The sequence below is a fragment of the Anguilla rostrata genome, chromosome 6 (assembly GCF_018555375.3).
Source record: "Anguilla rostrata isolate EN2019 chromosome 6, ASM1855537v3, whole genome shotgun sequence".
NCBI classification, from domain to species: Eukaryota; Metazoa; Chordata; class Actinopteri; order Anguilliformes; family Anguillidae; genus Anguilla; species Anguilla rostrata.
This window is the reverse complement of record NC_057938.1, coordinates 31,097,892-31,123,901: the sequence shown is the minus strand read 5'-3', so window position 1 is coordinate 31,123,901 and position 26,010 is coordinate 31,097,892. Positions and strand designations below refer to the sequence as shown.

At 39.9% G+C, this 26,010-nt stretch overlaps 1 protein-coding gene across 5 annotated transcripts in view; it reads right to left on the bottom strand.

Moving 5' to 3' along the window:
• kif13bb (kinesin family member 13Bb) overlaps positions 1 to 26,010 on the bottom strand; it is a 217,059-nt gene that overhangs the window by 159,204 nt on the left and 31,845 nt on the right. For all 5 annotated transcript variants that reach the window (XM_064341045.1, XM_064341047.1, XM_064341044.1 and 2 more), the window contains exons 6-8: positions 7,229 to 7,321; positions 6,811 to 6,991; positions 3,457 to 3,544 (exon numbers count right to left, since the gene is read on the bottom strand). In XM_064341045.1, coding sequence (XP_064197115.1) covers positions 3,457 to 3,544; positions 6,811 to 6,991; positions 7,229 to 7,321 — 362 coding nt within the window. The remainder of the gene's footprint in view (positions 1 to 3,456; positions 3,545 to 6,810; positions 6,992 to 7,228; positions 7,322 to 26,010) is intronic.

Sequence of the window (26,010 nt, the reverse complement as noted above, 5' to 3'; positions counted from 1 at the left end):
GGCTACAGTGAAATTGCACATTCTATCAGTTGCACTGACAACGCTCATACACAGCATCCAACGTTGTTTTCTCAGCCAAACCTAAAATCACACTATTCGCTAGTCCCTGTTGAGCCTCCCCTAACAGACAAACCAATAAACCAATAATAGCAAACATTACGTAGCGCCTTGGATTTATTTTCCTCCCCCTTTTGTATTTGACAACATAGCGGCATGGCGGACACCACAGAGGAGTTGGTCTATAAAAAAAATTTGATGTCGGTGGGTTTTCCAAAACCGACACGGCGCAAAACACAGTTATTTGCAAAGTTTGCAAAGAAAATGTCCGCACGTCGGATGGCAACACGACAAACCTTTTTAATCACCTCAAAAGAAAGCAGCCCAAAGAGCACACAGAAAGCCGAACAATCAGGGGATCTCACATGAGTGCCTCAGGCACAGCCACGCAGCTAGAGGCTAGCGGTAGCGGTACAAAGCCAAAACAAACAACCCTGATGAAGGCGTTTGAGAAAGGTACTCCGTATGAAAAGTCCAGTAATCGTTGAAAAGAGGTAACTGACGCAGTGACATTTTACCTGGCCAAAGACATGATTCCAATAAAAACTGTGGAAAATGAATGCCGCAACAAGATTGAACACAAAATTTAAAAAGTCCAGTTTTTTTTCTACAAGTGATTTATGGTCTAGCCGCACTTCAGAACCTTAATTGAGTTTGAACATTCATTTCATTCACGACTGGAAGCTGTGCAGCGCTTGTCTTGAAACAACATACTTCCCACAAGACCACACAGGGGATCTCATAGCACAAGGCCTGAGGGAAGCACTGGCATGTTGGGGACTGAAAGAGGAGAACATGGCCTGCATGACCACAGACAGTGGGGCGAACATGGTGAGGGCCTTGGAGCTTAACAGCTGGACTCGTCTGCAGTGCTTTGGGCACAGACTTCACCTACCCATCGGTGAGTGAAACAAAATAAATTAAAGCCGCAAGCGGCATTGGGAGGGGTCCAAGCATTGGCAGTATCGCGCCCCCTATGGAGCGATTTTTAAATGGCTTTGTCCTCATGATCATATACCTTCACCCAACATATCTACTGAATATCATGATAAGCAATGGATTGGAATATGTGTCTGACGTAGTAAAATATTGATGACTTATGGCCAATTTTGTGCTAAGAGACGGTGGCCACAGACAGTGGGGCGAACATGGTGAGGGCCATGGAGCTTAACAGCTGGACTCGTCTGCAGTGCTTTGGGCACAGACTTCACCTACCCATCGGTGAGTGAAACAAAATAAATTAAAGCCGCAAGCGGCATTGGGAGGGGTCCAAGCATTGGCAGTATCGCGCCCCCTATGGAGCGATTTTTAAATGGCTTTGTCCTCATGATCATATACCTTCACCCAACATATCTACTGAATATCATGATAAGCAATGGATTGGAATATGTGTCTGACGTAGTAAAATATTGATGACTTATGGCCAATTTTGTGCTAAGAGACGGTGGCGGATGACTTAGTTGCGTCGCCATGGATGTGTCCTGGCCGCTTCCCGTAAAGGTCTTTACTATGTTGTAACACATAGATGGCATGTCGTAACACTTAGATGGCCTGGTGTGTGTGTGTACAGCTGCAGCGCTTCCATGCCGCAACTAAAAAAGGCGTCACACTAGTGTTGTCACGATACCAAAATTTTGACTTTGATACCGACGCCAGGTTTAGTATCATGATAATTGATACTGAAACAATACTGATTCAATACTCGGTACCTAACGATACTAAAATTACCTAAATTAAGGGTGGACCTCATTTTCACGGTTTACTAAAAACCTGGTTTATTAACAACCTTTAAGTTGAAGCCTGTTCAGCACAATAAGCATAGGCCTATAGTGTTACAACACTAAACCATAGAAAACTATATGAAATATATTTCAAAAATTAAACAATTGCAAAGTAAATTATCTTTAAACAGGTCTTTCACTTTTAAATAAATCTAAAAACAGCATATTTCAATAACAATACAGCATCTTCCTATAATAAAATATTTACAAATTAGAACACCTATTGCTACTGAAGTCAACTGAGTCTAAGCTTGCACTGTATCAACCACGAAGAATGCACAAGCGCAGGTCACCTCACTTGCCAACCTTAGTTGCTACTGCCATCTAGAGAAGATTCTGACAAATTACACTTTTCATCCTCTCAATCAGTAATGCGGGAGACAGTTCCCTGGCGTTTACATTAGACACAAAACTACCGAACGTCGGAGAATTCTAATAGCGAACCGTTTCTTTTTATTAAATTTTTTTTAAGTACCGAAGAAGTGCTGAAGTTTCGGTATACAGTGCAACAGTACGTCAGGCACATATTCCAATCCATTGCTCAGCTTAGCAGAGAATGCACATTTCAGAGCGCCTCAAAGACAGATAGAATAATAACACATAAATACACATTTCAAATAATGAATACGACATTGAGAAAAAACAAAACAAAAGACGAGATATCAAGTCGTGACCTACGCGCAGAGCAGCCTACCGTTTTATTTATGTAGACACTGGCATATAAGAAAATTTTCGGTTACGCTGACCTATAAAACGCAATTCCAAAAGCAAAATTAGACAAGTTATACATCATTAGAAAGTTTATACTGTTACCTACTGAATAAATAAATTGTCAGTCAAGCCAGACTGTACTAAAAAGGGCGACAATGCCGTAAACAACACATGCGGTATTACGCACAGCTATTTTGGAAGGTACCCAGGCATCACGAATGCATGTATATTTCACAAACGGATTGTCCAAGGCAATATATGAACACCTGGTCTCAAAAGGGACATCTATACGCGCAAAACCAATGGTAAGGTTGTATATTTATTCAATATTTCGTCCCAGCCATTGACTGTAGAATGGCATGGTATAATTTTTGAAAACACTGTCTTGTTTATTTCGTTATTCAGTGAGCAGCGTTTTCACTTCTGTATTGGCATATCTTAGGGCTATTGTTGGGTTTATCTTGTTGCTATGACGGAATACGATTTTTGAGTGGTGAAAGAATATTTTTATGAATGCCCAGATAGATAATATCGTCCATTATGTCATGGGTGAGTGGTGTAGTTGCAGATGAGACTGCAGGGAGGGGGTGCTTGTTAAATTAACGACCAGAGGGACAATGGTGGCGTAGTGTATTCAGCATAGTTGTCGTGTATCGTCTACTAATGAAACTAAAACAAAGTGTTTCTGCTTTCAACTCATACTTTGGTTGCAGGAGCAATGAATGTTGGAGTTGAACAATCTAGGCAAGCCAGCCGATCACTAAGGGTGTTTGCGCAAAGTGGTTAATGACTCGCCACAAACAACATGATCGACATTTTTACTTGCACCTGGCCCTAGCATTAATGTCCCTACATGAGGTGCTACACTGAATTTTAAGCCATGACATCCATCAGTACAGTACCCTACCTTGTAACTGGCAACGGCAAGGCGGGAAAGGCCATCCACATAGGGCCCCAGGACCTTGTGTTCTCTCACTCTCAGGGCCTGCCGACTCCTTGGGGTAAAGCAGGGGGTCCACAGTTTAACTTATGAAATTATCACATCTGGGTCAAGAGTTAGGAGTTTAGTCTACCTCAGGGGTGCACAACTCCATTCCTGGATGGCTGGCAGTTATGCTGGCTGTGTACCAGCCAACTGCTCTGTCTTCAAATTGAGGGGAAAAAAGACACCACTCTATGTTCACTCATATCCTGGAACACAATGAAGGCTTTTCAACAAGGATGCATGTCCAGTCTACAGCCGCATTGTACAATTTTTGTGATTCTGTGATTGAAAATGTCAATTAAAAAAAAAAATTCTAATGATGGTATAGCTTTTGTTGTGCACCCCTGGTCAAATCAAATAGTTTATTTATAACATCACTGAGTGCCCATTTAAGTACAATGCAAAACCAAGCTGTATGATGAATAATTGAAGAGCTTGTATGCAATACTGTACGTGTGTACTCCCATGGGGATGTGACATGGAGCTTGTCTAAACTGAATCAGCAGTGTCCATCTTTGGTTTTCCATAAATGGACATACAAGTTGTAGAAGTGCAAATAGCACACTGTAAAAACCCAATCAGCTACGCCACTAAAAACACATTCTTGAAATCCTCTAAGAAATTTGTGACTGCACGCACAGCTCTATAATCGTTTGTAAATATTAAACCAAAACAAAAATAAGTAATGCTGTACCTTTATAATTTCTCATTTCTAATTTGTCAACTCTTACTTTAGCACACAAAGAAAAATACAAAGCCCCATCTCAAACAAAGATGTCACCCAAGCAAAACAACTCCCCTGTTGTAAATAGTCTTAAAACCCAGAATGGGTTCAGGCAACCTACTTGAGGCTAATGATCTTGTGAGGGTCACATAATGTAAACGTGTAACACAAAAAGGTAATTTAATTATGTTTGGTGCATTAAAATATGTACGCACCATATTATGTTATTAGTGCATTTTATCCTACTGATATACTCAATGTATGTATTGATAATGAGTCCTTTGCGAAGTATCGCAAATTTGTATGCCGGCCCTTCAAGAGTTGCGCTCAAGCAGCAAACAGGTGGTGACGGGCCAGGTGATAGGTTTTTTTTAATTGATTGGGGGCAAGAGGTAGCAACGGAGAATGCAGTAAAGGGGAGTCAGCAGAAAATAATCAAGAATCCTGAGATTTGTTGGCGTTTTTGTTTGGATTGTATTTTTTTCAATATACAATTATTCAACACAGCTCCAGGACACGAAAACGAGTAACCTGCTGAACCTACGTTTTAAAAGAATTCTCTTCTACCGCATCAGGAGGGTGAGCCGAAGCTTTTTGGGGTTTTTTTTTTTTGCTTCTATGAATGCAATGCATTGCTTAATTATCTGTTTTTGGAGAGGAAAGAAGAGTTTTGCACTTATGCATTAATTTTGGTTTTGGGACTTATTTTTGGCACGTCTTCTGGATTTGTGTTTCCGTGGATACCGGACAACTAAACTAAACTCGGACTTCAACTTTAACTGTTATTCAATGGACAATCAGTTATTATTTCACATTGCCAGTTCAGTAATGATATATAACCTGGGTTTATGTTTTCCTGATCAAATACTTGTCATATCATTATTTTGTTGTTGTTTTTTTGTTTGTTTATTGTTTAGTTGCCTCTGTTGTAATATATAAATTCCGTTTGATTAAATTCCCGTGATTATAGCGTGTTCATTCTGTTTAAATTGGTTTTTGTTATAATCTAATTAAAGAGACTGGAAAGGTAAATCCATAACTATCTTCAGACTACAGTTTATGGGGCTATTTTGTTATGTATTAAACATCAGCAACATTACAAGAAACTGACTGCAATCGCAACCCTTATCAGTCTATCCATTTACATCTATTCCTATGGATTAAATTGTGGGGAGTTGAATGTATTACCGGGCTCTGACCTGTTGGGTCCAGGTCTGTCATGAAAAACTTGGTATGATGGCCAAAAAATATTTTGATCTCATTGCATATCTCCTCTCAGTCTGAGCCTCCATTTGCATTGCAAGCATACTGAAAAATGAAAGTATACTACTCTCAAGTATTGAGACGTTGGGTGTAGCCTTATGCTACTTGTTTTCATTTATGAGGTACAGCTGCAAGAAGTTCACAAACTCTTAAATGATCAGCATTCCTGCACAAATGACGACTAAAATATGGTCTGATATTTATCCAAGTCATGACAATAGATAAACACAGTGTGATAAATAACAAACACTAATAATTGTACTTTAACATGACTTAATTGGACACAGTTTTCAAACAAACAGCATAAGCTGGAAAAAAGTATATACTCTTTCTGTGATCTTTGCTGGACAACCACTCCTATAGCGAGGAGCAATGTTGCTGAATTTTCTCCATTTGTACGCAATCTGTTGGAGTAGAGACTGATGGAGGCCCATGATTTTTAAGTCTTTTCCATTCTTATGAGCCTTAACAACCCTTCTCCTGGCGTCCTCTGAAACGTATTAGAACAATGGCATATTGCACTTAAACAGATCTCTTTTGAGGGGCAGACTTTGTTGGTAACCAAACTTTTTTTTTCTTTCTATGCAGGGCACTTACAACCCACACATTATCATCTCATTGATTGGAAAACATGACTTCAGTAACCACCTTTCATGAAGTCAGTATCCTAGAGGTTCACATACTTCCATTCTATGCTGTTAATTTTTGAACAATATATTCAATATAGAAAAAGTAAAGTTTTGCCTTTTGGTAAATCACATTGTGTATCTACTACAATTTAGATGAAGATCAGACTAAGTTTTGGAAGTCATTTATCCATGAGTGCAGATAATTTAAAAGGGTTCAAATTTTTTCTTGCACCTGTATAACAGGCTGTATGTTTGGCATTTGGCACCATTTGAGAATGGGGATACTGCTGCAATATCCAGAAAAAATTAAACCACAATCTGAAAATTAGAAAAATGACACTCAAAACCTATAGTTTTGTCTTATATATTATGACTGCACCATCAGAAATAAAGGGACAACCTCAGCTTTGCCACCATTACACTTCATTCTGCAAGATACCTCCATTCACTTAAGAAGTTGCATCCCAATGACAGTATCACTTAAAATAGTCTTTTGGAGATACCGACATAACGTGGTTTTGACACAAGATACACAGATCACACTAATTATTCTGAGGCAGGACAGAATAGACTAGAGATTAGGATTAGATTCCCCTTGGGAGGAGTTCCATTTTAAAGATGTTTGAGAGCCAGAGGCTGATGATCTGCACGTGGCCTCACCCTTTGGGGTCCAGCAGATCACGGACCTTCTCGTTGTAGATTTCCATGTAAGACACCTCCACAGTGAAACTCTCCTCTTCCCTCTGGTGCTGCAGCGTGCGCTCAAATAATGAGCTGCAGAGGCGCGGGATCAGTCCTGGCTGGTCCACCGAGCCCATCATGGTGAATGACTTACCCGAGCCTGTGGCCAATAAGGGCCCAAGACAGTCAATGCAGAGCCAATCAGGGGATGGGACCATGCAGACACAGCCAAATCAGAATACAAGTAATATATACAACTCACCACCACAAAAAAACTATTGATCATTCGACAAACTGATGCAGGGTTGAAATCAAAGTTTACAGACAAATTATGAAGGCACATAAAAAATACAATTTCTATTGAATAGGATAATGTCACGTCACTCCGTTCACTTACCTGTCTGACCATAAGCAAAGATGCAGGCATTGTAGCCTGCAAACGCGTTGTGCAAAAGACTCTCTCCAAGGCACTGGAAGACCACATCCTGACCTAAGACACAAAAAAGACAAGGACAGTCCTTCTCTCAGTCACATTCACTAGCACTCATTCAATCACTGCTTCTAGTATAGATACTTCAGAGCTGTGAGACCTTCAGTAAACAGCATGAAGGCTAACTGAAGGTTACTAGACTACACTAAAGCATACTGATCCAATTATGGGGGGCCAATAAAATTGTTTATGAGGGACTAGAACTGTGTGCGACTGCATAAGTGGAAGGCTGCCTTCCCTGAAACAGTAACCAGAGGCTGCTGGTATGGATGAGTTTCACACAATGAACTGCAAAAAACTAGAAGGGAAATACTGCTTTTTCCACGACCGATAGCTTTTCTCTGATTTGGCCAAAATTACAAGTCACATGAACATGGTAATTTTGCCCATTTTACAAAGTGTAATGGCTACCGCAGCCAATTTTAGCTAGCGACAACTGCCAATTTATGATACATTTAGCCAACTTTGTGAGCTAGCTAAGTCAGCTAGTTCACAAACTAGCAGAACAGCACAGGGATAAACGTCAGTTAACATTGTGAGTCAGTCAGTCAATCCCAAATGCGTACAATGTTTTTTTTGACTACTTTTACTATAAATCACCCTGCTGCTGCCAGCCTATTCAGCTGTCACTGTAGGTTCTTGCAAGTCACTTAAAGGAGCGAAACCATTACCACTATCTTCATCATGGCCAACCGCAATCTTTAATGCTAGCTAAGACGAACCTTTTATAGGTCACATTTTAAATGAGTGTAAATGAAGACAATCAATTTTCAAATGTACTGTTATTAGGCGATATGCTACATGTAGATTTTTCATAATCCACTGGCTGTCTTTGCTAGTCCAGGCAGTAAGCTTCCACTGCTGTCTCAGGCTTTCCAATCAGCCTTGCGCGTCTACCTAATAGGCTTAAATAATGAGACATCATGAAGGAAATGTCCACTGCGGGACAAAAAGCTTTTGCAGCCCCGGAATGTCACTGTTAAGATATATTGACAGAATGACCTCTAATATTGACACAATAAACTATCTTCTTGTAACTTATTGTAGACGAGTTTATATCCAAGCCAAGCCCATTTTGAAATAGCTTCAGTAGCCATCCTTAAATTAAATTTTGACTGACATGCAAGTTTTGGTGGTATGTTAACCAAACCTGGAAGTTGCAAAGGCCTAAATCAGGGGTTCTCAACCTTTTGTAGACCATTATTGAATGTTCAATTCCCATACGCCCCCCCCAACAAAAATGTATTATCAACCTCAAATGTAGGTTATTATTTGATGTTTGTGATATTGTGTTATTTTTTTATTTTAATCAAACAAGCCTACCTATGCTGCTTAATTTTCAGACAAGAACTACATTTTAGCTATGTGTCATAACCCTTATTTCTCGTCTAATTTTTCGTATTCAGTTTCTTACATTTGCTGGCTGTGGTCTCTTGTGCTTCTTGTCACTCGTTGTAATCGTGCTTATTTTATTATATTTCATTAAATAACTCTTCCTTGTTTATCCTGGTTCCTACCTTTTGTTTCTCTGTTCACCTCAGTAGCCTACATCTCGTAACAATTTGGCACGCTCTTTTTATTTTGGGGCATATGCTGTGTTTTTCATGGATCAAACAAGCCTAGGCGATTGGACAGGAAAAATGTTTTGTCCACAAAAGCGGCAGCCTGTAGCCCAGCAATTATTATCCTGAATTTGTGGAGCAACTTTTGAAAACTAAACTTGCCTTAGCGGACACCAACCTACAGATCCAGCGTACTCATAGAGCTCTGGCTCGTAAACAGGAAAGGAATGTACCACCTAGGTCCATAGTGGTAAATTTTCTGGAGTTTAATACCTAAGAAATGGTATTGAAAAAGGCCTGGGGTGTGAACACCACCCTCTGCAGCTGAGCCTAGACTTCTTAACGGGAAGACCTCAGGCAGTAAAGATGGGCAACAACATCTCATCCTACCTGACCCTCAACACAGGAGCTCCCCAGGGGTGTGTGCTCAGCCCCCTCCAATATTCCATCTATACCAGGGACTGCACAGCCAGGCACAGCTCCAATGCTATCATCAAGTTCGCCGATGACACAACAGTTATTGGTCTGATAACCGACAACAACACCAGGGACTACATGGACGAGGTGATGGCACTCTCAACGTGGTGCCAGGGGAACAACCTGGAGCTTAACGTGGAGAAAACCAAGGAGCTGATCCTGGACTTTAGGAAGAGGGCTGAGCATGTACCCATAACCATCAATAGGGCGGCTGTGGAACGGGTCAGTAGCTTTAGGTTCCTTGGAGTCCAAATCTCGGAGGACATGAAGTGGTCTCGGCATGTGGACACGCTGGTGAAAAAATCCCAGTAGTGCCTTTACAATCTAAGAAGGTTGAAGAAGTTTGGCATGTCCTCACCTGTCCTGAGGAACCCTTACAGGTGCACTATTGAAAGCATCATGACTGGCTGCATCACCACCTGGTACGGCAACTGCACTGAACAGGATCGGTGGCGGCTTCAGAGGGTGGTGTGGTCTGCCCAACGGCTTACAGGTGGCATGCTGCCAAACTTGGAGGACATATACACCAAGAGATGTATATCCAAGGCCAATAAGATCATTGCTGATCCCAGCCACCCGAGCCATGGCCTCTTCATTAGGAAGCAGTCCAAGAGAAAGCCTGGCTATATCAGTATCAGAGCTAAGACTAACCGCCTTAGGAACAGTTTCTACCCCCAGGCCATCCAGATGCTGAGCTGAGACTCCCATCACCTGCTCAGCTCCACCAACACCAGACCCTGTTCCCTTAGACCCCCCTGTTTCCATCCATTCACGCCCCCGCCTCCCCCCATTTCCTCCCCCTCAGTTACACTGCACTTTACTGCACATACACACACTTTACGAGACTCTTATTTATTGTGAACACGCTTACATACATATGTGTATATTGGGTGTGTATATGTATATGCATATGTGTATGTGCATGTATGTATGTGTATATGTAATATATGTATATTCTTTTTTATATTTTATTCTACGATTTAATTGCTATTATTATTATTATTATTATTATTATTACTATTATCATCATTCAATTGATTGATTGTTTATTGCATAGGATGAGAGAGTAACAAACAGGAACAATGAATCTCACTGTCATGCTAATGTGTATGTGCTCAATAAACTTGACTTGACTTGACTTGGGGAAAGAAGATAATGATTAAAGGGCGATGTCTATCATTCGATCATGACTAGGCAACGGAGGTTGTCCAGAAGCACAAGGTGTGCACGGGAATAAAGAAGGCCCTGAAGGAGAAAGGTATCCGCTTCCAGACCCCGCTGGACAAGATGCGTATTCACTGGGACCCGGGAACACGCACATACGATAGAGCACAAGACGCAGCACAGGAGCTGAGGAGGAGAGGCTATTCCGTGCAGACACCAGGCCGCAGCGCTACGGAGCCGGACCCAGAGATGGAGCGTCTTCTTCAGGCTAAGACTTGGCAGCACGCCGGGGAGAGGAATGAAGACGGGAACAAGACTGCGTGTCAAGCAAGGAAAAGATTACAGGAGTTTGAGCAGATCCCCTCCAACTTATTTTGTCACGGTATGTGAAATTTCGTTAGCCCCTTTGTAGAACCAGCGGTGTTAAGCTAAATGACCATTGTGTGACTTTGCCCGTGGCGTGACTCTTAAATCAATATAAATGGTCCAAATACTCGCACGCCATTTACTCGTTTACCTTTCATCAATATAACATGATTAAGATGAGACGATGCAGGGTTTTTGTTATTTCGACTTTGAAGGGCATCTTATTTACTTACCTTTGGGTTTACTTTGCAATTCAAATAAGCAACAATTGGTAAGGAAGTGACCTCCCTCTTTTCTTTTTATTTAATAATCTGTTTTGAAGCTGGTATATATTGGGCTAAATCTTTTTTGATCAATGCTAAAGACTTTGTTTGGATTACAAAATAAGTGCTATCGGATGACGTTGGACTACTAGGATGCGTGAAATGGCGTGTTTCACCACTAGTGAGGGGCCCTCTGGAAGAAGGCTTTCCCCTCTGCCTTCTAACGGGAATTCAGGGTGGCGAGGAATCACCCTAACTTGGAAGTCAACTATTCTTTCTTTATTTTCTTCATTTAGCACACGTTATCCAGATGTTCAGGCCTGTGCAGTTGTAAGTTGTCTGGAGGTTTATGAATGCAACGCAGGATTGGGTCATTTAAATGCCACATAACAATATAAAATTGGTGTCATTTAATGTAAACGGGATGAACAATCCAGTTGAAAGGAGCAAGGTCCTGGCTAAATTGAAAAAAGAAAAGGCTCAAGTACTATTCTTACAAGAAACCCATCTGCCTCAACAAGAACATGAGAAATTAAAACGCTTTGGTTTTAGAAATGGATTGTATAGTTCCTACAAACCTAGCCAGAAGAGGGGAGTGGCTATTCTTATTGCAAATGCAGTCCAATTTGAATGCCATAAAGAAGTCAGGGACAAAGAGGGAAGGTATGTAGCCTATTAGTTAAAGGAAAGCTAGAAAACAAAGTGGTGACACTGATCAATGTATATGCACCCCCGGAGAGTACCAAATGTTTTTTCAAAAATCTGTTTGACATTATTGCCTTAGAGACTGAGGGTATTTTGATATGTGGAGGAGACTTTAATGTGGTCATGAATCATAATTTTGATACAACAAGCTTCAAGAAAAACAAGATGCATCTGACCAAGTTTATTAACACGTCAGTGCAGGAAATGGGACCAATTGATGTTTGGAGAGAACTTCAACCTCTAGCAAGGGACTATACGCACTATTCAGTACCTCATTCTATCTACTCCAGAATTGACTACATTTTAATGAGTACTGGTGAAAGTCACGGTGTAAAATCGGGGTGGCAGATGTATCAGATCACAATACGATCAGCTTGACAATACACCTGAATAGTAGAAAAATAAATTCTGAATAATAAGGCAAATGTGGAAACAGATAAGGGAAGAGATAAAAAGGTATATAAAAGATAATGATAATGGAGATGTGGACCCTGTAATACTGTGGGATGCTATGAAGGAAGTTACTCGTGGAAAGCTGATCGCCCTGACAACATCAATAAAAAAGACTCGGCTAGCCACATACAAACACAAAGTAGAAAAATTGAGAGAACTGGAGAAAAAACATAAAAACACAGAGGATCGGTTGGTATTACAACAAAGTAAGGAAACATGAAATTCTCAGGGGAGATATAGAAAAAAGGGCAAGATTTGTAAAGCAGACTTCTGGGGTCAGGTCTAAAAGCAACTAGACTCCTGGCCAGACGCCTGTAATTGAATTCATAAAATAAGGGACCCTCAAAACCAACCAATTATTACATGAGCCAGATGAGATAGAAAGAATATTTGAAGGGTACTATAAGAAACTCTATTCTAAACCACCATCAGCTGATGAAAAAACAAGACGTTTTCTTAACTCACTCGACCTGCCATCTATTGGTGAGATACAGAATGACAACATTACGTCACAATTTACAGTTGAGGAACTGAACTGGAAGCTGCAATCAATAGACTAAAGGCCAGTAAATCACCAGGCAGTGATGGGTTTCCATCAGAATAGTATAAGGCCTTCAAGAAGGAGCTAACACCTCTGCTTTTGTCCTGTTTTAACTGGACCCTTAAAGAGGGTATGGCTCCCCCATCATGGAAGGAAGCAATCATTTCCATTTTACCTAAGAAAGGCAAAGACAAAGAACAATGTACAAATTTTAGGCCAATTTCACTTTTAAATGTAGATTACAAGCTATTTACCTCTATCTATTTACCTTTATCATTTGCCAAAGATTTGAGACTTTTGTACCAGACCTGATCAATGATGATCTAATTGGATTTATTAGAGGGCGCCAAACACAGGACAATATTAGAAGAACTCTCCATATTGTAGACAATGCTCAAAAAAAGGGTACAAGTATGGTTCTGGTTAGCTTGGATGCAGAAAAAGCGTTTGATAGTGTTAGTTGGGTATTTTTATATGAAGAGATTGGTTTCAATGAAAATTAAATTTGGTGTATTAAAACTATCTATCATGAGCCTACAGCTAGGATTAAGGTAAATGGAAACCTGTCTAATAGGATTCAGTTGGAGAGAGGTTCAAGACAGGGCTGTTGTCTTTCTCCTACTCTCTTTGGTTTATATGCTGAACCCTTAGCGCAAGCAATAAGGCAGAGTGAAGACCTGCAGGGTGTCAATATAGGGGGGAAAGAACATATCATTGGACTTTTTGCAGATGATGTTATTATTTTTTCGAACAACCAGATGTATGTTTCCCGAACCTACTTCAAACATATGGACACTACTCAGGGTATAAACTGAATACAACAAAAACACAAATTGTTTCATTTATTTTTTCTCCATCCCAACAAATCAGAGATGCATATAATCTGAAATGGAATTCTAAAACAATGAAGTATCTTGGTGTAACTATAACCAAAATATTTTCCAACATGTTTGAAACCAATTATAACAAAACTGATGAAAACATCCAAAAGGATGCTGAAAGGTGGTCTACCCTCCCTTTACACTTCAGCGCCAGAATACAAACGGTTAAAAAAAATATCCTACCTAAGCTACTATATTTATTCCAATCTCTCCCAATTAATGTTCCCCAAAACAAATTCATAGCCTGGGATAAGATGATCTCTAGATTCATTTGGAACAGCAAAAAGCCAAGAATAAAAATTAAGACACTTCAACTGCCTAAAAGTAAGGGGGGGAATGGCTTCACCAAATCTTAGGGAATATTTTTATGCAACTCAACTCAGACCTCTGGCCTGTTGGTGTACCTGTTTGGGGGGGGGGGGGGGGTGAACCGGCACACTGAGACAGACAGTTCGATTAACCAATAGGGAAAGCTGCCGCTTCCGCAGAGGCTCCTCCCTTTTGCCCCAGAAAGTACATGCTTTCGTCCAGACTAGTTTCATTAGTATACAATACACGACAACTACGCCGAATACAGAGTTTCGCAGCGCCACCATTGTCGCTCTGGTCGTTCATTTAACACGCACCCTCTCCCTGCAGTCTCATCTGCAACTACACCCCCCATCTACTAGACAATATTGTCTATCTGGGCATTCATAAAAACATTCTTTCACCACTCAAAAATCGTATTCCATCACAGCAACAAGATAAACCCGACATTAGCCCTAAGATATGCCAATACAGCAGTGAAAACGCTGCTCACTGAATAATGAAATAAACGAGACAAAGATTTAAAAAATCATATCTACCATGTCATTCTACAGTCAATATCTGGGACTAAATATTGAATAAATATACACACCACTGCCAAATTATATGCACATTTGGCTGGTGGCGGGTGTTAATGTCAAGCCCTGGTTGTAATATACTTATATGCGCTACAAAGGAACTGCAACAAAAATCATCAGGGTCTGTTTTCGTTGTATCATATTTTCTGAATTTAAAATGCTAAATGAAGTAGTCATTATTTCAAAAAGGCATTTCTGTCACATTATTGTCTTCATTGTCATAAAAAATCATGGGGGTTGCCAAAATTTTTTGTCAAACTCAGGAGGAATGCCATCCCACCCAGGTGATCTACCTTTGTTCATAGTTTCCAAAGATGCCTTAAGTTCCTGCAGAGATATTGGAACATCCAGTGAGCTTGATTTGGTCGCTGACAGAACAGGAAGTTTAAGACCCTTTAAAAACTTGTCAACCTCTGCAGAAGAGGGTTCACCCTCTGAGGTATATAATTTATTATAAAAATTAGTAAATCTGAGGTTAATAGATTTTGGATCGGTAAGCAACTCATCAATTTCTGACATAATAGTTGCAATATTCGCCAGATGATCACTATTACGTAATTTATTAGCCAATAAGTGACTGGGTCGATTGCCATGGAAGTAATGGTTGACTCGAACTCTGGATAGCAAATTCAGCTCTTTTCCTGATCAGGTTATTTAGTTCAGTCTTAACCTTGGCCAGTGTGGAGGCTACATGTTGAGAATAATTTCTCTGTTGAGAGAGCTGTAAGACAGATAACTGGTTTTCTCATTAAGATATTTTCTTCTGTTGTGATTTATTAAGACCTGAAGCAAATGCAGTTGCATTATTTCTTATAAAACCTTTAATGGCATCCCAAATTATCTGAAAATCATCAACTGAATTTTTATTGATCATTAAGAAATTGTTCACAGAATGTTTGGTTGTCCAATAATGTACAGTTAAAGCGCCATCTGGTGGATTTTTTTTTCTTAAACTGGGAAAATTGAAATTTAAAGAAATAGGCATGATTATCTGATAGACTCATGGGTCGAATTTCTTTTTTTTTTTAACAGAGGAAAATAATGATATTAAAATAAAATCAATCCGGGAGAAGGATCTATGTCTATTAGAATAAAAGGTAAATTCCCTGGTGCCTGGATTATGAGCACGCCAGGTATCAATAAGGTTAAAATCAGATAGCAAATGTCTTAATGCATTTGTAGACGGATAATGATGGTTGACTGCCTTAGATTTATCCCACATATGATCTACAACAGCATTCATGTCTGACCCAATAACCAGTTGAAAATCAGATAGATCCATCAATATATTGGTCAACGATTGAAAGAAATTTGGTTCATAGGAATTAGGTACATACACACTAACAAAAGCAATTTTATCCCATTACAAAGACATTTAAGGAAAGCAATTCTGCCCTCCTAGTAGTAACAATATAATAAAAATGGAGAAAAACAAAATTGTCATGCTTCGAACATTGTGCAACTTCTGATGTGGGTGTACCTGCAGACAATAACACTAGGTTGGTCGTAGAAGTAGTGTTGTATTACTACTAGCTAGCGAAACCGAAAATGAGGACGAAGAACATTTTGTTTTTGATCATGGGATTGTTGTTCCCTATCGATTTGAGCTGGAATACACAGAAGAAGAGCTGGCTAATTTGCAGGCTGATTTGGGGTGTGAAATTTTTTTTTCCCTCCCGGTGTGCACTTGCAGACATCGTGAAAATATTAAAAACAGCGAGGCACTTCACGTCCCGAGGCAATCAGTGAGGCAGTGATGATGACACTGACGTAACGTGCACTCTCACGCAGCAGCGCACAGAGGCTGAGTCTATCTGTCTGGAGCTCACAGTCACCATCAGTAAAATTACTCTTCTCAACTCCGCTTGTAAAACTGGTTTGAATGTTATTCTCAGCACGTTGAAGACCTAGTGTTATATATGAAACGACGTGCACGAAAATACGGGACAAACTGCGTCCCCTATTGAATCAATACAGGACGTAGCATTTAACTTTGAAATCTGGGATGATCCTGTATTATACGAGACGGGCGGCAACCCTAGCAACAAGGCACTCCGATTTCTCGGCTGTCACCAACCCCGGAGTCTTGGGAGACTTTATTCCGAATGCCAAGGATCAATTGGAAACGACATTCCACACCAGATGGTCCAAAAGGGACTCTCTCAGAAATGTAAGTGTGTTGGCTATATACCGTAGTAATGTCAGTGGATAGCATAACGTTATCATTAGCGAATGGAAATCCTAGTTTTGACGACTGGTGTTCATGTGTGGTAGTCTATGCATGTGTCTTCGCTGAGAGTAACGTTATCGTAAAATCCTGTTTTGAACACAGAGGTATAGGGCTTGGCACATCAGCTAAACTACAAGACTGTAACGTTACATCTCTGACACATGAATGAAGTTTGCAAGAGTGACAATCAAAATGATGCCTAGAACTTTTATGACATAGTCTGCCAATATCTGCATGAGCCTTAACGGAATGTTTTGCTTCGCTTCTTCTCGATTTTGCCGCAAAATGAAATCGAAGCAGAAGAAAAAACTGGAAACCGTACTACTATGTGGACTTCCGCTAAAAAAATAGGTCTTTGTTTCTAACGTTAGAAATTTAAAACGAAATAACTAATCGAAAAATGAAGGGCGACAAATTCATTAGAAGGACAATATCAGTCATGAGCAGCAGGGACGTGTGTTTACAATGAGTCTAACGTGGAGTCTGATGTTGAATGGGCTTCTATTGGATGGGGGGGAGGTTTTCTCACATGGGAATCAAAAATCTACAAATATCTAAATATTGAAGCAAGCAACCTAAAAAATGTCTGGGATGCACACAAACCTCCGGGTAGGTGTGAGTTAGCTGCTTGTCCAGGCTACGGTGACCTCTCGCCTTGATTACTGTAACTCTCTCCTTGCAAACCTGCCAGCTTGTGCCATACAGCTGCTACTACAGATGATTCAGAATGCCGCTGTCCGACTCATCTACAACCTTCCCAAATTCTCCCACGTCACTCCTCTGCTGCGATCACTCCACTGGCTACTGGTCGCTGCCAGGATCCGGTTCAAAGCTCTGACCCTTGCCTACACTGCTGCCAACAGGACAGCCCCCATCTACTTGCAGGACATGACTCGATTCTATGTGCCTGCCGATTCTATCTTCCGCCGTGGCTTGAAGACTCATCTTCAGACTACCAAGACTAACCACCACCACACTGTATATTTCACTCTAAATCCCCCGCCCCCCTTTTTTTTCATGACACTTGTTACATGTTGCCCCATCCCAGCACTTTTTGGTAATTTGTATTTGTCCTAACACTGTAGCTTATTCTTCTGCCTAGTTGGCTTTGCAGAGGTTAGGTCTGAATAGTGTTCACTGTGTGAACTAAACTGTGTTCTTGGCTAAAAATAGCTGTACAAAATAAGTATTGTACCTTACTGAACCTGTGTTTAGCAGTTGTCTATGACCATGAAATGCACTTTTTGTATGTCGCTTTGGATAAAAGCGTCTGCCAAATAAATGTAATGTAATGTAATGTAAAATGAGCCCAGAAGTGTTATAAAGGGCAATTCCCCTTTAAGTGGTTGGAATCACACTAATTTTGCAGTAAAAAATATGGCACCGCATGCTATGTCAGATTTAGAGATCTTATTCAACTAAAATCTTGATGGTGAACGAAAGTTAACCTAGCAAGAAAAACAATTTCTACACCAAAAACGATCCAAAATACATGAACATCTGGTGTCAACACTCATCTTAAAACAGTACTTGAACTTGATTAACATTAATCGGCTTTGAATAATTACATTTTTATAATCAACATAACATTACATCAGTCGGAATATAGCTTTTACAACTTGCTGCCGGAAATGATGTAGCCAACCAGTACAGTATATAGTAAGCGTGCAGCTATTGTTTGTTGCTTTAAATTGACAGAACATTGTAACACCTTCATTCCATTCATATTGATGTACAGTACCAGTCAAACATTTGGACACACCTGCTTATTTCATCATTTTCACCACATGCAGTACCATATAATTCCAATGGAGGGTAGAAGGGTGAAACTGATGTAGGAATAAATCCCATGTATTTTGAAATATGGCAGGTGGTCTTTTTTTTTTTTTTAAATATGAAAAATTCTACAGGTCCTGGACCACCTGTTAAGACAGATGTCATCATGAACACCAGTATGTACCAAGATATTTAAAAAACAAAACAGTGCACCCCCCCCCCCCCAAATGAGCTTCCAAGATTTCCATTTTCATTTAAAAATTAAACTTTTGAATGCAATTCACTTTTGAATGTAATTCATGATTATCTGCTTATATAACTACAGACATCATATAATAAAACATTAAGTGTTTATAGACAGGTTTATACAGTTTAAAGCATTATTAATCATGAAAAAACTGGTTTAAGCAGGTGTGTCCAAACTATTGACTGGCACTGTAAATGTAGTGAGTAACATCAGAGAACACGCTACTGTATCAATCTTGGCCAGCCGATAATTAATCATATGGCAGTGCAAACATCCACAATATCACTTCCAAACGTAATTGACATATCCGGCTTAACAGTTTGATATGGACTGCTTTGCTAACTTCACGGTGGAAATAATGTTTTAAAGCATTGTAACCACATTCACATCAACAGTGCCTTCGGAAAGTATTCAGACCCCTTCACTTTTTCCACATTCTGTTAAGTTACAACCTTTTTTCAGCCAGTTCTAAAATTGATTACATTCATTTTTATTCTCATCAATCTACACACAATACACCATAATGACAAAGCAAAAACAGGTTTTTAGAAATGTTTGCAAATTTATTAAAAATAATAAACTAAAATATCACATTTACATAAGTATTCAGAACCTTTGCTATGACACTCAAAATTGAGCTCAGGTGCATCCTGTTTCCATTGATCATACTTGAGATGTTTTTACAACTCGATTAGAGTCCACCTTTGATAAATTCAATTGATTGGACATGATTTGGAAATGCACACACCTGTCTATATAAGGTCCCACAGTTTTCAGTGCATGTCAGAGCAAAAACCAAGCCATGAAGTCAAAGGAATTGTCTATAGACTTCCGAGACAGGATGGAGTCGAGGTACAGATCTGGGGAAGGGTACAAAAACATTTCTGCAGCATTGAAGGTCCCAAAGAACACAGCGGACTCCATAATTCCTAAATGGAAAAAGTTTGGAATCACTAGGACTCTTCCTAGAGCTGGCCGCCTGACCAAACTGAGCAATCGGGAGGAGAAGGGCCTTGGTCAGGGAGATGACCAAGAACCCAACAGCCACTCTGACAGAGCTCCAGAGTTCCTCTGTGAAGATGGGAGAACCTTTCAGAAGGAGAACCATCTCTGCAGCACTCCACCAATCAGGCCTTTATGGTAGAGTGGCCAGACGGAAGCCACTCCTCAGTAAAAGGCACATGACAGCCCGCTTGGAGTTTGCCAAAAAGGCACCTAAAGGACTCTCAGACCATGGGAAACAAGATTCTCTGGTCTGATGAAACCAAGATTGAACTTTTTGGCCACAATGCCAAGCCTCATGTCTGAAGGAAACCAGGCACCGCTTATCACCTAGCCAATACCATCCCTACGGTGAAGCATGGTGGTGGCAGTATCATGCTGTGGGGATGTTTTTCAGCAGCAGGAACTGGGAGACTAGTCAGGATCGAGGGAAATCGCTGTGCAGCAATGTTCCCTATCCAATCTGACAGAGCTTGAGAGGATCTGCAGAGAAGAATGGGAAAAATACCCCAAATACCCCAAATGTGTCAAGCTTGTAACGTCATACCCAAGAAGAGGCTGTGATCGCTGCCAAAGGTGACTCAACAAAGCACTGCGTAAAGGGTGTGAATACATATGTAAATGTGATCTTTCAGTTTTTTATTTTTAATAAATTTGCAAAAATTTCTAAAAACCTGTTTTCTCTTTGTCATTATGGGTTATTGTGCGTGGATTGATGAGAATAAAAATGAGTTTAATCCATTTTCTGTAGGAAGGCTGTAACGTAACAAAATTGAAAAAAGTGAAGGGGTCTGAATACTTTCTGAAGGCACTGTATATAGCCAACAAATAGATAATTAATGCAAAGTAGTATCTTCTAGATCTGCATTCTAGACCAATGTCTTGCGGAAGTTGAGATGCAGGACGTGAGCATTCTAAAGTAAAGAGACTCCCAGGCAGGCATGCTGGCAATTGGCAAATCCCAGATAGTAACATCTTCTACGTACACACCAACCACCCCCCAACTTCAAGTTGGCGATATAACATTGAACATTAGTGCAGCCGCTTTGTTCCCTTTGTGGAATCAATGCATTTCCTTGTACAGACTTGCCTGTGGGTCGGCTTTTCCAACTTCAGTTAACAAGGGCGACAATGCTCCCCCGTGTTCAACGACAATTTGAACACTGTCTTCAGCATATTATGACACTGTAAACACGTTTCAGTATAATAAATTGTTCATGTTTACAGTATCATAAACTGGTTGTCATACCATGTCAACCAGTCATTTTGACCAGTACAGGAAAAAGGAGCCTGACATTTTCTCAAAGTGACCGGTTGATTGGCACCAGCCTAAAACTATAGCTAACAAGCTAGAAGCTGTAACTTTTCAGTTAACACACCGATAATTTTTTTTTTCTACAAAGTCTGACAACACTCAAGAGATGTTGTTAGAAATAATACTCACATCAAAACATTTGAAATTATTTAATTATTATGCACAAGATAACACAATAGGGCAATAGTCGCTACTTAGCTAAGCTGGCAAATTTCACAACTGTTAGCTTACAAGCAGCTAGCGAGCTATAATTTACCCACAGTTCCGTGGCTGTATCTTTGTGGTTGTGAGACAAACATAAAGCTACAAGGGAGCTATGGTTGTCTCGGGACAAATCTTACTGATTTAGTTCTTAACCAATCAAAATTCAATGCACAATCGGACTCATGATATTTGGTCATGTCTTTCTCTATTCTGTTCAGCCTAGAAAATGTTTTGATCAAGGAAAAATGTGAAATGTTAGTCTGCTTCTATTGATTACCACAATGAAAGCTTTTGGCTCCTAATTCATGCTGAAGAGAGTTTGATGAATTTCTACAACACTCATAGGAAATACATGGCAGACTCATCAGTAATACTATTTCTGGGCCACGGCTGCCATCTTGCGATGTTGCCACAAGCGGAAGTATCGAATTTAATAGGGTTGAATGGAACCACGTGACCATGTTTCTCTTCTAGTTCTTATACAGTTCAGTGGTTTTACATTTACAAAAAACAGCTCGAGGGAAGAAACGGGACGAATTTGAACCTTTAAGCCTCTACCTCTTCTCAGTCTTATCCATTATGTTATAATAAATAGGGTTGTTGGTGCAATGAAATATTGTATTGTAACTTTTGTTAAAGGTAACATTCGATCAGGTAGGCTAGGAAACAACAAACGTAGCCTGCCCAGGCTACTGACATGCAAAGGTGGACCACCTGGCAACAATTTTTTCAGTAAATTGTCTGTGAAATGATGTTTTGATAAACCTTAAAGCCTATCATCAACATAGAAGCAAAATAAATGTACACCATAATTTTAAACACGGTGCTGGTAATCGTAGTAATTATATAAAAAGAAAATAACACACGTAAACATTGCAATTGTAATACCATTGGTAAGCTTCTTTTATAAAGCCAACTGTTACCCATGTAGCCTACTTTTTAGTTTGGCCAGAAAAAGAAAGGCACAATTACCAGTGATGGGTTATGATTAAAAAGTTGACTTACAGAAAATGTTATGTAAGCAATTATATAAGCAATTAAAGCCGCAAGCGGCGTTGGGAGGGGTCCAGGCATTGGCACCATCACGCCCCCTATGGAGCGATTTTAAAATGGCTTTGTACTCATGATCATATGCCTTCACCCAACATATCTACTGAATATCACGATGATCGTATAAAATATTGACGACTTATGACTAATTCTGTGCTAAGAGACGCTGTCGGATGACTTAGTTACATCGCCACGGATATGTCCTGGCCGCTTCCCGTAAAGGCCTTTACTATGTCGTAACACTTAGATGGCATGTCGTAACACTTAGATGGTCCGGCGTGTATGCGCAGCTGCAGTGTTTCTGCGCCGCAACTAAAAAAGGCGTCACACTAGTGTTGTCACGATACCAAAATTTTGACTTTGATACTGATACCAGGTTTAGTATGATGATACTTGAAACTTAAACGATGCTAATTCGATACTCGGTACCTAACGATACTGAAATTACCTTGATAGATCAGAAACATAATGTCCACAAGGGTTGACCTCATTTTCGAATTCATGGTTTATTAACAACCTGGTTCATTAACAACCTTTAAGTTGAAGCCTCTTCAACATATTAACATGCATAGGCCTATAGTGTTACAACACTGAACAATAGAAAAATATGTTAAATATATTTAAAAAATTAAACAGTTGTAAAGTAAATAATATTTAAAACAGGTCTTTCACCTTTAAATAGATTTAAAAACAGCATATTTTAATAACAATACAGCATCTATCTATAATAAAATATTTCCAAATTGGAACACCTATTGCTACTGAAGTGAACTGAGTCAAAGCTTGCGCTGTATCAAGGAGCTGAGTGCACAAGCGCAAGTCACCTCACTTGGCAACCTTAGTTGCTACTGCCTTCTAGCGAAGATTCTGACAAATTACACTTTTCATCCTCTCAATCAGTAATGCGGGAGAATTTTCCCTGGCTTTTACATTTGACTCAAAACTACCGAACGTCGGAATATTCTAATACCGAACCGTTTCTTTTTTTTTCTTTTCTTTTTTTTTTAAGTGCCGAGAAAGTGCTGAAGTTTTGGTATACCGTGCAACACTACGCCAGACACATATTCCAATCCATTGCTCAGTTTAGCAGAGAATGCACATTTCAGAGCGCCACAGAGACAGATAGAATGATAACACATAAATACACATTTCAAATAATAAATACGACATTGAGAAAAAACGAAACAAAAGACAAGTTATCAAGTCGCGATCTACGCGCAGAGCAGCCGACCGTTTTATTTATTTATTGGCAGATGAGAAGCAACAGGAATCACAAACGGATTGTCCAAGACAATATATGACCACTCAGTCGCAAAAGGGACATCTCTACACATAAAACCAATGGTAAGATTGTATATTTATTCAATGTTTAGTCCCAGATATTGTCCTATCCTATCCGCTTCTGTTTTGCGTCAGAAAACGATGTCAGATAGGTCTATCAGCAAAGAAATGGCTTAGCTAAGCCCTGAAGTCCTCGGTAATAATAGTACTCTACAAGAAATTATGAAAATCGTTGACAGCGTTTCGTTAAGTGCATCGTCTTCAATGCTACGCCACAGTGAATGCGATAAGAAAACATTCTGTTACGCTGAACTATAAAACGCCGTTCCAAATGCAAAATCATACATGTTATACATCGTTAGAAAGCTTATACTCTCACCTACTGAATAAATGAACTGTCATTCAAGCCAAATTGTACTAAAAACCGCGACAACGCCGTAAGCAACAGGAATCACAAACGGATTGTCCAAGACAAAATATGACCACTCAGTCGAAAAGGGGACATCTCTACGCGTGAAACCAGTGGTAAGATTGTATAATTATTCAAAGTTTAGTCCCAGATATTGAATGTAGAATGACATGGTATAATTAAAGAAAAATTGTCTCGTTTATGTCGTTATTCAGTGAGCAGCGTTGCCACTGCTGTATTGGCATATTTTAGGGCTAATGTCGGGTTTATCTTGTTGTTACGAAATATTACATTACATGACATTACAGGCATTTGGCTGGCGCTCTTATCCAGAGCGACGTACAACAAAGTGTATAACCATAACCAGGAACAAGTGTGTCGAAAACCCTAGAGGGCAGTAGCCTACCGTTCCAAGTGCAGGGAACAGCCGCATAGTTCAACTTGGACCCAGTTGGTTAAACTGATTAACGCTAACACAAACAAGTACAGCAACAACGCAGTCTATGCGAAAGTACAAGCAACAGTTAAGACGAGGGCATTAACTAAGTCACCTACGAAACAGCTAACTAGTTACAACCCTAACCTTACAGTTAATGTAGAGATTAAATTGAGAATACGATTTCCCTCAGCATAATGACGGATTTAAAAAGTAAACGAACTCACCGTATTGTCTCAATGTCCATGTCAAGAAAGTAATGATTCATCCTCTCAAAGCTTTGACCGTAGTATTATTTTTTAGACATGGCAGACTACAGCATAAATTGCGTATTTTGTGATATTCAATGCTAGAAATTGCAGCGAGAAACTGCAGCTGTAGACAAAGATAGTCTGTTATGTTATGGTACAACGGAACGAAGCGGACTATTATGTATTACCCGTCATTGTTTTATTATACCAGCGTGTTTTTCGCGCGTTGACAGAAACTCAAAAACTACCAATGAAATGGTTTAGCTTTTTCTCACCATAATGACAGATTTAAAGACTTAACGAACTCACCCGATACTGTCTTCAAATGGATCCATGCCAAAGAAAAGTAATGATTCATCCTCTCAAAGCTTTACCGTAGCGTATTATTTATCTAGACATTGGCAGAGTACAGCATAAATTGCGTCTTTTGTGAATATTCAATGTTAGAAATTGCAGCGAGAAACTGCAGCTGTAGGCACAAGATAGTCTGTTATGTTATGGTAGCAACGGAACGAAGCGGGCTATATATGTATTACCGTCATTGTTTTATTATACCAGCGTGTTTTCGCGCGTTTGCACAGAAACTCAAAACCTACCAATAAAATAGTTTAGCTTTTTCTCACCATAATGACAGATTTAAAGACTTAACGAACTCACCCGATACTGTCTTCAAATGGATCCATGCCAAAGAAAAGTAATTATTCATCCTCTCAGAAAGCTTTTACTGAAAAACTTTGGGTAGCCTATCCTAGCATGCACGCTAGGTGGCACTGTCAGACCGTCTTTTCACTGATAAAACAAACCCTACGGTGCGATTACTTGCGCCCATGGTTGTCGCTTGCCGTAAAGAAGTTTACTCGATGTCGTAAACGTTTAGATTTGGAGCTCCAGCTTTTTCCGCACCCCACCTAATGAAAAAGGCCAAATGGTGTGCAAACCATATGGCGGACATAGGTGCTCCCAATAGGAAAGTTGTAGAGCACAGTCAGATGCATCAGTCGATGAAGTTTTGTGTTGATCAGACTTACGATGTGGGAGTTATGACCTTTTAAAGTATGATCCTTTGTTATAGCGCCACCATCAGGCCGACATAGGTGATTTTTAGTGCCTGAGTAGTGGGGGGCCATAGGAACCCACCTACCAAATTTGGTTGGTCTACAACTTATGGCTGCTGAGCCTCAGACATTTT